This window comes from Mobula birostris, chromosome 8 (assembly GCF_030028105.1).
Source record: "Mobula birostris isolate sMobBir1 chromosome 8, sMobBir1.hap1, whole genome shotgun sequence".
Classification (NCBI taxonomy): domain Eukaryota; kingdom Metazoa; phylum Chordata; class Chondrichthyes; order Myliobatiformes; family Myliobatidae; genus Mobula; species Mobula birostris.
Genome location: NC_092377.1, coordinates 129,160,935 through 129,174,634, shown reverse-complemented (window position 1 = coordinate 129,174,634; position 13,700 = coordinate 129,160,935). Strand labels below are relative to the sequence as shown.

Here is a 13,700-nt window from a genome sequence, read left to right as displayed (position 1 = left end):
AAGCAGGCTCTTTGGCCCATCTAGTCTGTGCAGAACCATTTAAACTGCCTACTCCCATCGACCTGCACCCAGACCATAGCCCTCCCATTCATGTACCTATCCGAACTTCTCTTCATCATTTAAAATCGAGCTTGCACACACCACTTCCGCTGGCAGCTCATTCCATACTCACGACCAACTGAGTGAAATTTCCCCTCATGTTCCCCTAAAACATTTCACCTTTCACCCTTAACCCATGACCACCAGTTGCAAGTCCTACACAACCTTAGTGGAAAAAGCGTGCTTGCATTTACCCCATCAACAACTCCTCAAAATTTTGTACACCTCAATCAAATCTCTCAAACTTCTACGCTCTAAGGAATAAAGTCCTAACCTATTCAATCTTTCCTCATAACTCAAGCCCTCCAGACCTGGCAACATCCATGTAAATTTTCTCTGTACTCCTTCAACCTTGGTTACATCTTTCCTGTGGGAAGGTGACAAAAACAACACACAATACTCCAAATTAATTAATTAACTAGGCATCCGTGAGGCTCGTGAGACCAGGGATTTGCGCCTTGGTTTCCAGGGTGCAGGCCTAGGCAAGGTTGTATGGAAGACTGGCAGTTGCCCGTGCTGCAAGTCTCCCCTCTCCACGCCACTGATGTTGTCCAAGGGAAGGGCACTGGGACCGATACAGCTTGGCACCAGTGTCGTCGCAGAGCACTGTATGGTTAAGTGCCTTGCTCAAGGACACAACACGCTGCCTCAGCTGAGGCTCAAACTAGCGACCTTTAGATCACTAGACCGACACCGTAACCACTTGGCCACGTGCCAACACTCCAAATTAGGCCTCCTCATTGTCTCATTCAACTTCAATATAACATCACATCCCCTGTACACTTTGACTTATGAAGGTCAGCGTGTCTTAAAGCGTGTTGAACAGCCTCTGCCGTTTTTCACCTGCTTTGTGTCGTTCGTGATGGGTACTCACCGTCCGCCATTTGCTGCGCTGGGTCAGAGATGCCATCAAGTTCCTGGATGTCCGCCCTCAGCGAGATGACAAGGTCCATCAATCTCTTCTTCTCCAGCTCCTCAGGAGACGCATTCTGAGAACAGGCAGAGACACGGATAAGGTGCCCTGCGGCACATCATGATTGCGAAAGCAACCAGCTCAGGAAATACGAGACACCGGAAGAGATCAGTGGGTCAGGCAGCACCTATGAAGTGAAATGGTCAGTCTATGTTTCAGGTGAGACCACCCTCCAGATCTTGGCCCCCAAATCAACACCCACAGATGCTGCCTGGCCTGCTGACTTCCTCAGCAGTTTCTTTTTGCTCCAGATTCCATCGTCTACAGTCTCATGTCTCTAAAAAACAAATTTCATTACAAAAGACAAATGTCCTGCAATGGAATAATGCAATAATGGACCTGAGTAGAGTGTGGAGGGAGCTTCACTCTGTGTCTGACCCCGGGAGTGTGTGATGGGACGGTGTGGAGGGAGCTTCACTCTGTATCTGACCCCGGGAGTGTGTGATGGGACGGTGTGGAGGGAGCTTCACTCTGTGTCTGACCCCGGGAGTGTCTGATAGGAGAGTTTGGAGGGAGATTCACTGTCTGACCCCGGGAGTGTGTGATGGATCGGTGTGGAGGGAGCTTCACTCTGTGTCTGACCCCGGGAGTGTGTGATGGGGCACTGTGGAGGGAGCTTCACGCTGTGTCTGACCCCGGGAGTGTGTGATGGGGCAGTGTGGAGGGAGCTTCACTCTGTGTCTGACCCCAGGAGTGTGTGCTGGAACAGTCTGGAGGGAGCTTCACTCTGTGTCTGACCCCGGGAGTGTCTGATAGGAGAGTTTGGAGGGAGATTCACTGTCTGAACCCGGGAGTGTGTGATGGGACAGTGTGGAGTGAGCTTCACTCTGTGTCTGACCCCGGGAGTGTGTGATGGGACGGTGTGGAGGGAGCTTCACTCTGTGTCTGACCCCGGGAGTGTGTGATGGGACAGTGTGGAGGGAGCTTCACTCTGTGTCTGACCCCGGGAGTGTGTGATGGGACAGTGTGGAGGGAGCTTCGCTCTGTGTCTGACCCCGGGAGTGTGTGATGGGGCAGTGTGGAGGGAGCTTCACTCTGTCTGACCCTGGGAGTGTGTGATGGGACGGTGTGGAGGGAGCTTCACTCTGTGTCTGACCCCAGGAGTGTGTGATGGGACAGTGTAGAGGGAGCTTCACTCTGTGTCTGACCCCAGGAGTGTGTGATGGGACAGTGTGGAGGGAGCTTCACTCTGTGTCTGACCCCGGGAGTGTGTGATGGGACAGTGTGGAGGGAGCTTCACTCTGTGTCTGACCCCGGGAGTGTGTGATGGGACAGTGTGGAGGGAGCTTCACTCTGTCTGACTCCGGGAATGTGTGATGGGACGGTGTGGAGGGAGCTTCACTCTGTGTCTGACCCCAGGAGTGTGTGATGGGACAGTGTGGAGGGAGCTTCACTCTGTGTCTGACCCCAGGACTGTGTGATGGGACAGTGTGGAGGGAGCTTCACTCTGTGTCTGACCCCGGGAGTGTGTGATGGGACAGTGTGGAGGGAGCTTCACTCTGTGTCTGACCCCAGGAGTGTGTGATGGGACAGTGTGGAGGGAGCTTCACTCTGTCTGACTCCGGGAATGTGTGATGGGACAGTGTGGAGGGAGCTTCACTCTGTGTCTGACCCCGGGAGTGTCTGATAGGAGAGTTTGGAGGGAGATTCACTGTCTGACCCCGGGAGTGTGTGCTGGAACAGTGTGGACCTCTCTGACCAGGAACAGTAAAGCTGAAGCCTTTGTGTTGAGCCTGGTGCCCAATCTATTTCACTTACCGCAGCATGTTCCATGTAACGGTTCCTGGACCGTATGTCAAGGAATTCTCAAAGCAACGAACACAAACCATGAAAGTCATCATTAATGCCTTCATCCTTGAAATTAACACCCCTCTGTCTCTGTGACCCCCTACAGCCCATACCCCTCCCCCTCTCTGAGACCCCTCCACTCCTCCCTCACTGTGATCCCCTCAAACCCTACAACCTACCCCATCTCTGTGACCCTCTACATTCCTATATCCCAACCCATCTGTGACCCACTCCAGCTGTACACCCATCTGTGACCTCCTCCAGCCCTACACCTCTCCCCATCTCTATGAACCCCTCCAGCCCTACACCCCTCACCCTCTGAGACCCCCTCCAGCCCTACACCCGTCCCCTAATCTGTGACCCCCTCCAGCTCTACACCCCTCGCCATCTCTGTGACCCCCTCCAGCCCTACACCCCTCCCCATCTCTGTGACCCCTTCCAGCCCTACATTCCTCCTATCTCTGTGACTGCTCCAGCCCTACATCCCTCCCCTAATCTGTGACCCCCTACAGCTCTACACCCCTCCCCATCTGTGACCCCCGCCAGCCCCACACCCCTCTCTATCTCGGTGACCCCCTCTAGCCCTACATCTCACCCCGTCTCTGTGACCCCCTCCAGCCTTACATTCCTCCCTGTGTCTGTGACCCACTCAGCTCCCTACACCCCTCCCCATCTCTGTAATCCCCTCCGGCACCCTCTCACCCTCCAAGTGATCGAAAGAGTCTGCAGAGGACACCTGATACCCAGCATTCTGAGATGTTTTGCCCCATCCAAGTTAAAGAACAAGTCTCTCCCTGCACTTCATCCAAGATCTCATACCACTGGGCTCCGGGACAGCTTCTCGCCTGCTGTTATCAGACTACCAAACAATCCCCCAGTATGATAAGATGGATCCTTGACTACAGTCTACATCTCCATGGCCCTTGCTCCTCACTATCAGCCTGCACCGCACTCTCTTACACTTTATTCTGCATTCCCTGCACTATCACAATGCACTCCTGTAATGAAGTGATCTGTATGATTGGTACACAAAACAAAGCTTTTCACCGGACTTCAGTACACCTGACGATAAATCTATAATAATAAAACTTTAGTGCTGAAAAATTGACTGTTTCTCCTCTTGACAGATGTTGTCTGGCTTGCTGAGTGTTTCCACCTCTGGTTTTACTCTAGGCCAGATAAGCTAATTGCACTGTCTAGGTCGACTCCGACTTAATGGCATGAACATCAATTTCTCCAATTTTGGGTATTTTTCCCCTCCCCTTTCTTCAATTCCCCACTCTGGCCTCTTACCTCCTCATCCCACCTGCCTATCACCCCAGTGCACCCCCCCCCTTTCCTTTCTCCCATGGTCCACCCTCCTCTGTCAGATTTCTCCGGCTATTTCCCTTTTTCCACCTCCCAGCTTTTCACTTCGGCCCCCTCCCCCACCCACCTGGCTTCACCTGTCGCTTTCTATCTTCTCCACCTCTCCCTCCCCCCTACCGTCTTCTCATTCTGGCCTCTACCCCCTTCCTTTCCAGTCCTGATGAAGGAACTCGGTCCGAAACCTCAACTGTTTATTGCCCCTCTATCGATGCATTCCACCAGCACGTTGTGTGTGCGTTGCTCTGGACTTCCAGCATCTGCAGCATCTCTTGTCTTTTGTTTCTCTTCTCCACAGATGCTGCCTGACCCGCTGAGTGTTTCCTGCAATCCTTTTGTTACTTCCAGTGCTCTGAGGGAGGTTCTAACTCTCACCACAGACGCTGCCTGACCTGCCAAAGTTGATTTCAGATGTACGGTGCCTGTGGTTATATTGATTTCCATCCCCGGCTCGGTGCTCAGCACAAAAATACTTCCCTCCTGTTGTACGACAGCCCTGCAGTGCAAAGGATACCAGTCCAGGTTCCCCTTTACGTTCTTCACCTTCCTGTCAGGGCAGAAAGCAATGAGAAGGGCAAGCTAACACCACACAAACATCTAACCGAGTGTCTAGGGTCACCTGGCCCGACAACATAGTTTCAGTTCTACTAATAAGGAACGGAGAACAGTACTGCACAGTACAGGCTCTTCACCCCACAATGATGCACCCACCATTTAACCTACCCCTCAATCAATCTAAGCCTTCCTTCTTACACACCGCATAACTCCTACCTTTCTTACAAACAAGAACCTTTTAAACGTCCCTATAATATTACCTCTAGCACCAACCCAAGCAGAGCGGTCAAGGCATTTGCCACTCTGTTAAAATAAAACCCACCTCTCTGAAACCTAAGCTTCCCTCCACTCACGTTGAAGGAATGCCCTCTAGTATTAGACACCGAAACTTAGGGAAAAGGAGATGGCTATTCACTCTACCAATGCCTCTTATGCACCTCTATCATTGCAGTGAAGAGGGTGAAAAACAAAGAGAAAAGATCAAGCTCACTCAACTTTTCCTCATTAAGACATGCTCTCTAATCCAGGCAGCATCCTGGTAAACCGGCTCTGCGCCCTCTACGAAGCTCCACATCCTTCTGATAAGGCAACCAGAACTGAACACAATGCTCCAAGCAACACACACAAAATGCTAAAGGAAAATGCTGGAGAGAGTACGTTCAGATTGGAGGATTGTGACTAGTGGTGCCTCACAAGGATCTGTTCTGGGACCTCTACTTTTCGTGATTTTTATTAATGACCTGGATGTGGGGGTAGAAGGGTGGGTTGGCAAGTTTGCAGATGACACAAAGCTTGGTGGTGTTGTGGATAGTGTAGAGGATTGTTGAAGATTGCAGAGAGACATTGATAGGATGCAGAAGTGGGCTGAGAAGTGGCAGATGGAGTTCAACCCGGAGAAGTGTGAGGTGGTACATTTTGTAAGGACAAACTCCAAGGCAGAGTACAAAGTAAATGGCAGGATACTTGGTAGTGTGGAGGAGCAGAGGGATCTGGGGGTACATGTTAACAGATCCCTGAAAGTTGCCTCACAGGTAGATAGGGTAGTTAAGAAAGCTTATGGGGTGTTAGCTTTCATAAGTCGAGGGACAGAGTTTAAGAGTTGCGATGTAATGATGCAGCTCTATAAAACTCTGGTCAGGCCACACTTGGAGTACTGTGTCCAGTTCTGGTCGCCTCACTATAGGAAGGATGTGGAAGCATTGGAAAGGGTACAGAGGAGATTTACCAGGATGCTGCCTGGTTTAGAAAGTATGCATTATGATCAGAGATTAAGGGAGCAAGGGCTTTACTCTTTGGAGAGAAGGAGGATGAGAGGAGACATGATAGAGGTGTACAAGATAATAGGAGGAATAGATAGAGTGGATAGCCAGCGCCTTTTCCCCAGGGCACCACTGCTCAATACAAGAGGACATGGCTTTAAGGTAAGGGGTGGGAAGTTCAAGGGGGATATTAGAGGAAGGTTTTTTACTCAGAGAGTGGTTGGTGCGTGGAATGCACTGCCTGAGTCAGTGGTGGAGGCGGATACACTAGTGAAGTTTAAGAGACTACTAGACAGGTATATGGAGGAATTTAAGTTGGGGCTTATATGGGAGGCAGGGTTTGAGGGTCGGCTGTACTATTCTATGTAACTCAGCTGGTCAGGCAGCATCTAGGACTAGTGAAGGGTCTCGGCCCGAAACGTCGACTATTTACCCATTTCCATAGATGCTGCCTGACCGGCTGAGTTCCTCCAGCATTTTGTGTGGGTTGCTTGGATTTCCGGCATCTGTAGATTTTCAATACTCCAAGGGTGCCACAGCAACCCAGTGGCTAGCTCAACGCTATTGCAGCGCGTCGGATCTTGGAGCTTGGAGTTCAATTCTGGTGCCGTAAGGAATTTGTACGTTCTCCCCGTGACCATGTGGATCTCAGCTCGGTGCTATGGTTTCCTCCCACAGTCCAAAGACGTGCTGATGAGTAGGTGAACTGGCTATTGTAAATTGTTCTACAATTAGACTGGTGTTAAATTGATGGATTGCTGGCCGGAAGGGCCTGTTTCACACTGAATCTCTACAATAAAAACATTCAAAATTAGAAGAGTGTGGTCCAATCAGGGTTTTATCGAGCTGTTACATTACCTCTCACCCCTTGAACTGAATCCTCCCAATTAATGTAGGAAATGATAAGAAGAGGCTGGACAGGCTGGGACTGTTTCCCCCAGAGCGAGGGAGGCCGAGAGATTTATAAAACCATGAGGTGTGCAGGTAGGGTAGATAGTAACAGAATACACGAGTTTGGATGTCATACTACAGATGTACCAGATGATGGTATAAAACACACATCTGGCATCTCCCCTAAACTTTTCTCCTCATGTAGTGCTGACCTACTAACATTCTCCAAGATCAACCTAACCCCTCCCTCCCACAGTCCAATTTTCTTTCACCCATGTGCTTATCTAAGGCCACCACCCCTGGCAGGGCGCTCCATGCACCCACCACACACTCTGTGAAGATACTCTATTGATCCCAAAGGAAATGACAGTGTCACAGTAGCGTTACAAGTGCACAGACATAAATATTAGCACAGAAGTGGAAAGAATAAAAAATAAGTTACCACAGTCTAAAAGGAGGAAGTCATCATTTCCCTGGCTACAGGTTGACTCGTTATAGACCCTAGCACTCATTTGAGTAGCGCAGTTGTCTTAGCCTATTACTAAACGTGCTCCTCTGTTCAGCCAAAGTGGCATGCAGAGGGTGAGAAACAGTACCCGAATTGCCAGGATATTCCATAGGGTCCTTTGTTCTACCACAGCCTCCAATGTGTCCAGTTTGACTCCGGTAACAGAGCCAGCGCTTCTAATCAGTTTATTCAGCCTGCTGGCATCACCCGTGTTGAGGCTAGTGGACAGAGCCTAAAGATTTAGAACAGAGATGAGAAAAAACTGCTTTTCCCAGAGTCACGAATCTGTGGAATTCTCTGTCCAAGGAAGCAGTAGAGGCTTCTCCATGAGATATATTTAAGACACAGTTAGATAGATTTTTGCACAGCAGGGGAATTAATGATTCTGGGAAAAGGCAGGTAGGCAGAGTTGAGTACCCAGCCAGACCAGCTGTGACCTTATTGAATGTCAGAGGAGGCTCAATGGGCCAAATAGCCAACCTCTGCTCATATTTCTCACATTTTTATGGTCAACCGAGAGGCAGCTGGCTCGGTTCTAACAGAAATACGCCAACTACAGAACTGGGGGACAAGGCACGCACACACACTCTCCTGGTCGTAGGGTAAGACTAAACCCGGATCTCCGGAGCTGGGAGGCACGGTGACAGCCTGATCTCTAAAGCACAAAGATCCCGCTGGGTTCAACGCCTCTTCTCTACACCTCCTGGTTACCCTATTTCGTTCAGCATCTCCGACCGGTTTCGGGCTGAAACTCCCTCCCCCTCCCCCACTTCCCAAGGCCACCAGCGCCAAGATGCTTTCCAATACTCACTCTTTCAGGAAGACATGCCTCGCGACGTATTCCCAGATATCCCGGCCCTGGCCACTGCAGAGGCTGCCAAAGAATAAAGCAGAGTCAGGCAAAGGGTCACTCAGGACGGTCACGCACCCTGCCAGCACTGCTGGGGAAAGCCCACCCTCTCCCTCTCACTGCGCAGAGGTAAGCCCTGCAGTTCGACGAGTTAGTGCCATCCCGTTTACACCAGTCGCGTTTCATACCCCACACTTCCCATCAATTCCCTCGCAGGTTCCGACCCATGCCCATACACCCCAAGGGGGCAGAGCACAGCAGACAATTAACCCACCCATGTCGCTTTTTCTGGGGACGTGGGAGGAAACTGAAGCACCCAGGTGAAATCTGCAAACTCCACAAACACACACCCCCCCCTCACTGGGGGACGAGGCACGCACACACACTCTCCTGGTCGTAGGGTAAGACTAAACCCCGATCTCCGGAGCTGGGAGGCACAGTGACAGCCCGATCTCTGAAGCACAAAGATCCCGCTGGGTTCAACGTCTCTTCTCTACACCTCCTGGTTACCCTATTTCGTTCAGCATCTCCGACCGGTTTCGGGCTGAAACTCCCTCCACCTGCACCCTCAGGGCCTGACTGGTGCCAGGCCACCAGAGACCACCAGGACGGTCCAGGATCATCATCTTCCGAGCAGGTGATCAAAGTACAGGCGCTCCCTGACACACACTCGAATGCCGAGACCCGCCCATAGATAAGCCCTCGTCACTTTTCAATCGTACAAACCTTTATTAAATTCAGATCTGAGCTGATCCAGTTAATTTGTTTGGATTAACTAGATCTTCCCAAGTTACAAAATGTTTGGACGAGTTCCCCAAACTTCCAGAATGCTGGAATCCTTCAACCTACCTCTTTCCCATTTTTGCTGTGATCCCGTTGCCACTCCCCTGTGGAGCTGGTCCCACATTCCACCCCTCCAAACTGAACCGCTCTCCAAAGTAGGGGCCAGCTGAAAAATGTATCCCAAACTCTAGACAGAATTTATTACACCAATGACCATTGGATCTGGTTTCACCCTCATGTCCTGGTAAGAGGCAAATTATCTCTGCACTTCCTTCGCCAGTGATGATCAGGACCAGGAACCACACAACGTAACGGGAAAGGGAGAGACACCTACGGAGAACAGGGAGGGTGAGAGAGGGAAAGCAGCAAGGAGGGTGAATGGGAGAGAGATGGAGTGAGACAAATGAAGAGGGAGGTGGGAAGGGGGAGAAGGTGAGAGACACACACACACCCCCGGGGGATATCAGCGAGGTGGGGTGGAGGGTGTATACATGGACTGACACACACAGCCCAGCACCAGGCCTACTTGCGGAGAGCAGCATCCGATGGCAGATCCCGGGTGGGACGACCCATCTTCAATACCCAGTTCCTGAGCACAGTCACCGGCTCCTCCATAATCTGTAACAAATGGTGAGGGGCAAGGGGGTGAGGGAAGAAAAGGGGAAGGGGAGGGAAGGGGGGGAGGAAGGGGAGGGGGGAGGAAGGGGAGGGGGGAGGAAGGGGGAGGGGAGGAAGGGGGAGGGGAGGAAGGGGGAGGGGAGGAAGGAGGAGGGGAGGAAGGAGGAGGGGAGGAAGGAGGAGGGGAGGAGGGGAGGAAGGGGGAGGGGAGGAAGGGGGAGGGGAGGAAGGGGGAGGGGAGGAAGGGGGAGGGGAGGAAGGGGGAGGGGAGGGGGGAGGGGAGGGGGAGGGGAGGAGGGGGGAGGGGAGGAAGGGGGAGGGGAGGAAGGGGAGGGGAGGAAGGGGGAGGGGGGAGGAAGGGGGAGGGGGGAGGAAGGGGGAGGGGGGAGGAAGGGGGAGGGGGGAGGAAGGGGGAGGGGGGAGGAAGGGGGAGGGGGGAGGAAGGGGGAGGAAGGGGGAGGGGAGGAAGGGGGAGGGGAGGAAGGGGGAGGGGAGGAAGGGGGAGGGGAGGAAGGGGGAGGGGAGGAAGGGGGAGGGGAGGAAGGGGGAGGGGAGGAAGGGGGAGGGGAGGAAGGGGGAGGGGAGGAAGGGGAGGGGAGGAAGGGGAGGGGAGGAAGGGGGAGGGGGATGAAGGGGAAGAGGGGAGGGGAAGAGGGGAGGGGGATAGGGGTGAAGGAGGCGTATGAGAGGTGAGGGAGGGAGGGGTGAGTGGGTAGGAGGGTGATGAGGGAGTGCGGGGAAGGGGATGGAGGAGGGAGTGTTGACCGAGATGGATGAGTAAGGAAGTGCAAGGAACGGGAGGGGAGAGTAGGTGGGTTACATGTAGGGAGTTTGGAGGAGGGATGATCAGAGGGGAGGGGTTCAGGGCCCCCGAACACAATAGTTAGTTTGTACCTGGAGTAGTAACCTCCGACGCACCCCCTCACCCCTTCCCTCCTCTCTCCCGCCTTCCAGTCCCGCGTTCTCACTCACTTTTTCTCTCCTGTTTTTCCCGCCTCTCTTTTTCCTCCTCAGTCCTGACGCGCTGACGTCACACGCACCACTGGCCCTCGTTACCATATTCCTGCCTGACGTCACCGCCCCGCGCGGCCACGCTGGGTGCGCGGTCTCGAGACGTGGCAACCGCGCGGATGAGTAAGGGTTCCTGACCCCCTGACCCCTGACCCCAAACTCCGATCGCCGTTAAACCCTGAACTTTGAATCCGAATCGCGAAGTCAGTCAGCCTGACTTTAAACTGTGACCCCGAACCTTGAACCCCAAAACTGGATCATAGGGTTACACAAGCGGGGAAGGGTGAAGCAGTTGGAGGGCTGAAGGGGTTAGAACATTGACAATCTACAGCACATTACAGGCCCTTCCACCCACAACGTTGTGCCGACCTACGCTAGAAGCTGCCTAGAATTTCCCTGCCGCATAGCCCTCTATTTTTCAAAGCTCCATGTAAAAGACCCTATTGTATCCGCCTCTACCATCATCACTGACACTGCATTCCCACCACTCTGTGTGAAAAACTTACCTCTGACACCCCCCTTGTACCAAGCACCTTAAAACTATGGCCCCTCGTGTTAGCCCTGGGAAAAAGCCTCTGACTATCCACACGATCACTACCTCTTATCATCTTGTACACCTCTGTCAGGTCACCTCTCATCCTCTGTTGCTCCAAGGAGAAAAGGCCGAGTTCAATCAACCTATTCCAATCCAGAAAACGTCCTTGTAACTCTCTACAGCGTCCACATCCTTCCTGGAGTGAGGTGAGCAGAACTGAACACAGTACTCCAAGTGTGGTCTGACAAAGCTGTAACACTTGGAGAACTCTGTTCAGTTCTGCTCACCTCACTGCAGATTAATACAGGAACTTCACTGATATCAAGACTCAGAATGCAGCCCTGTGACTTTTACATCCTAGCTAGGTCTGCGCAACTTTCCATACGACTTTTCCCGTTATATATTTCAATCGTCGATAAGCCCTCGTCACTTTTCAATCAGGAGGGCTGAAATGGTAGGAGGGAGTCAGACAGACAGGGAGGTGATAAGGGGTTGGAGGGGGCCAGACAGACAGGGGGGTGAAGGGGTTGGAGGGGGTCAGACAGACAGGGAGGGGTGGAGGGGTTGAAGGGGTCACACAGACAGGGGGGTGAAGGGGTTGGAGGGGTCACACAGACAGGGAGGGTTGGAGGGGTCACACAGACAGGGAGGGTTGACAGGGTTGGACAGGTCACACAGACAGGGAGGGGTGGAGGGGTTGAAGGGGTCACACAGACGGGGGGTGAAGGGGTTGGAGGGGATCACACAGACAGAGGGTGTGAAGGGGTTGAAGGGGTCACACAGACGGGGGGGTGAAGGGGTTGGAGGGGATCACACAGACAGAGGGTGTGAAGGGGTTGGAGGGGTCACATAGACAGGGGGGTGAAGGGGTTGGAGGGGGTCACACAGACAGAGGGTGTGAAGGGGTTGGAGGGGTCACACAGACAGGGAGGGGCAGAGGGGTTGAAGGGGTCACACAGACGGGGGGGTGAAGGGGTTGGAGGGGATCACACAGACAGAGGGTGTGAAGGGGTTGGAGGGGTCACACAGACAGGGAAGGGTGGAGGGGTTGAAGGGGTCACATAGACAGGGGGGTGAAGGGGTTGGAGGGGGTCATACAGACAGGGTGTGAAGGGGTTGGAGGGGTCACACAGACAGGGAGGGATGGAGGGGTTGAAGGGGTCACACAGACAGGGGGGTGAAGGGGTTGGAGGGGGTCACACAGAGAGGGGGTGTGAAGGGGTTGGAGGGGGGTCACATGGAGAGGGGGTGTGAAGGGGTTGGAGGGGGTCACACAGAGGGGGTGTGAAGGGGTTGGAGGGGGTCACAGACAGGGAGGGTTGAAGGGGTTGGAGGGGTCACACAGACACAGAGGGGTGAATGGGTTGGAGGGGTCACACAGACGGGGGTGAAGGGGTTGGAAGGGTCACATAGAGGGTGTGAAGGGGTTGGAGGGGGTCACACAGACAGAGGGTGTGAAGGGGTTGGAGGGGTCACACAGAGAGTGGGTGTGAAGGGGTTGGAGGGGGTCACATGGAGAGGGAGTGTGAAGGGGTTGGAGGGGGTCACACAGAGAGGGGGTGTGAAGGGGTTGGAGGGGGTCACACAGACAGAGGGTGTGAAGGGGTTGGAGGGGGTCACACAGACAGGGGGTGAAGGGGTTGGAGGGGGTCACAGAGAGGGGGTGTGAAGGGGTTGGAGGGGGTCACACAGACAGGGAGGGTTGGAGGGGTCACACAGACACAGGGGTGAAAGGGTTGGAGGGGTCACACAGACGGTGGTGAAGGGGTTGGAAGGGTCACATAGAGGGTGTGAAGGGGTTGGAGGGGTCACACAGACAGGGTGTGAAGGGGTTGGAGGGGTCACACAGGGAGGGGTGGAGGGGTTGAAGGGGTCACACAGACAGGGGGTGAAGGGGTTGGAGGGGTCACACAGAGAGGGGGTGTGAAGGGGTTGGAGGGAGTCACATGGAGAGGGAGTGTGAAGGGGTTGGAGGGGGTCACACAGAGAGGGGGTGTGAAGGGGTTGGAGGGAGTCACATGGAGAGGGAGTGTGAAGGGGTTGGAGGGGGTCACACAGAGAGGGGGTGTGAAGGGGTTGGAGGGGGTCACACAGACAGAGGGTGTGAAGGGGTTGGAGGGGGTCACACAGACAGGGGGTGAAGGGGTTGGAGGGGGTCACAGAGAGGGGGTGTGAAGGGGTTGGAGGGGGTCACACAGACAGGGAGGGTTGGAGGGGTCACACAGACACAGGGGTGAAAGGGTTGGAGGGGTCACACAGACGGTGGTGAAGGGGTTGGAAGGGTCACATAGAGGGTGTGAAGGGGTTGGAGGGGTCACACAGACAGGGGGTGAAGGGGTTGGAGGGGTCACACGGGGGTGAAGGGGTTGGAGAGGTCACACAGTCAGGGGGGTGAAGGGGTTGGGGGGGTCACACGGGGGTGAAGGGGTTGGAGGGGTCACACAGTCGGGGGTGAAGGGGTTGGG

The 13,700-nt window shown here is 53.8% G+C and overlaps 1 protein-coding gene across 2 annotated transcripts in view; it reads right to left on the bottom strand.

Annotated features, from left to right (window-relative positions):
* The window catches only part of haus5 (HAUS augmin-like complex, subunit 5), a 57,143-nt gene extending 45,705 nt beyond the window's left edge, over positions 1-11,438 (bottom strand). The window contains exons 1-6 of one of the 2 annotated variants that reach the window (XM_072266236.1): positions 11,299-11,438; positions 9,598-9,689; positions 8,250-8,312; positions 4,740-4,772; positions 2,831-2,855; positions 974-1,088 (exon numbers count right to left, since the gene is read on the bottom strand). In XM_072266236.1, coding sequence (XP_072122337.1) covers positions 974-1,088; positions 2,831-2,855; positions 4,740-4,772; positions 8,250-8,312; positions 9,598-9,686 — 325 coding nt within the window. In that variant the 5' untranslated portion in view covers positions 9,687-9,689; positions 11,299-11,438. Of the gene's footprint in view, positions 1-973; positions 1,089-2,830; positions 2,856-4,739; positions 4,773-8,249; positions 8,313-9,597; positions 9,690-10,661; positions 10,716-11,298 lie in introns of those variants that run through there. The other variant, XM_072266235.1, reaches the window with a different exon arrangement.
* Positions 11,439-13,700: the final 2,262 nt, after the last annotated feature.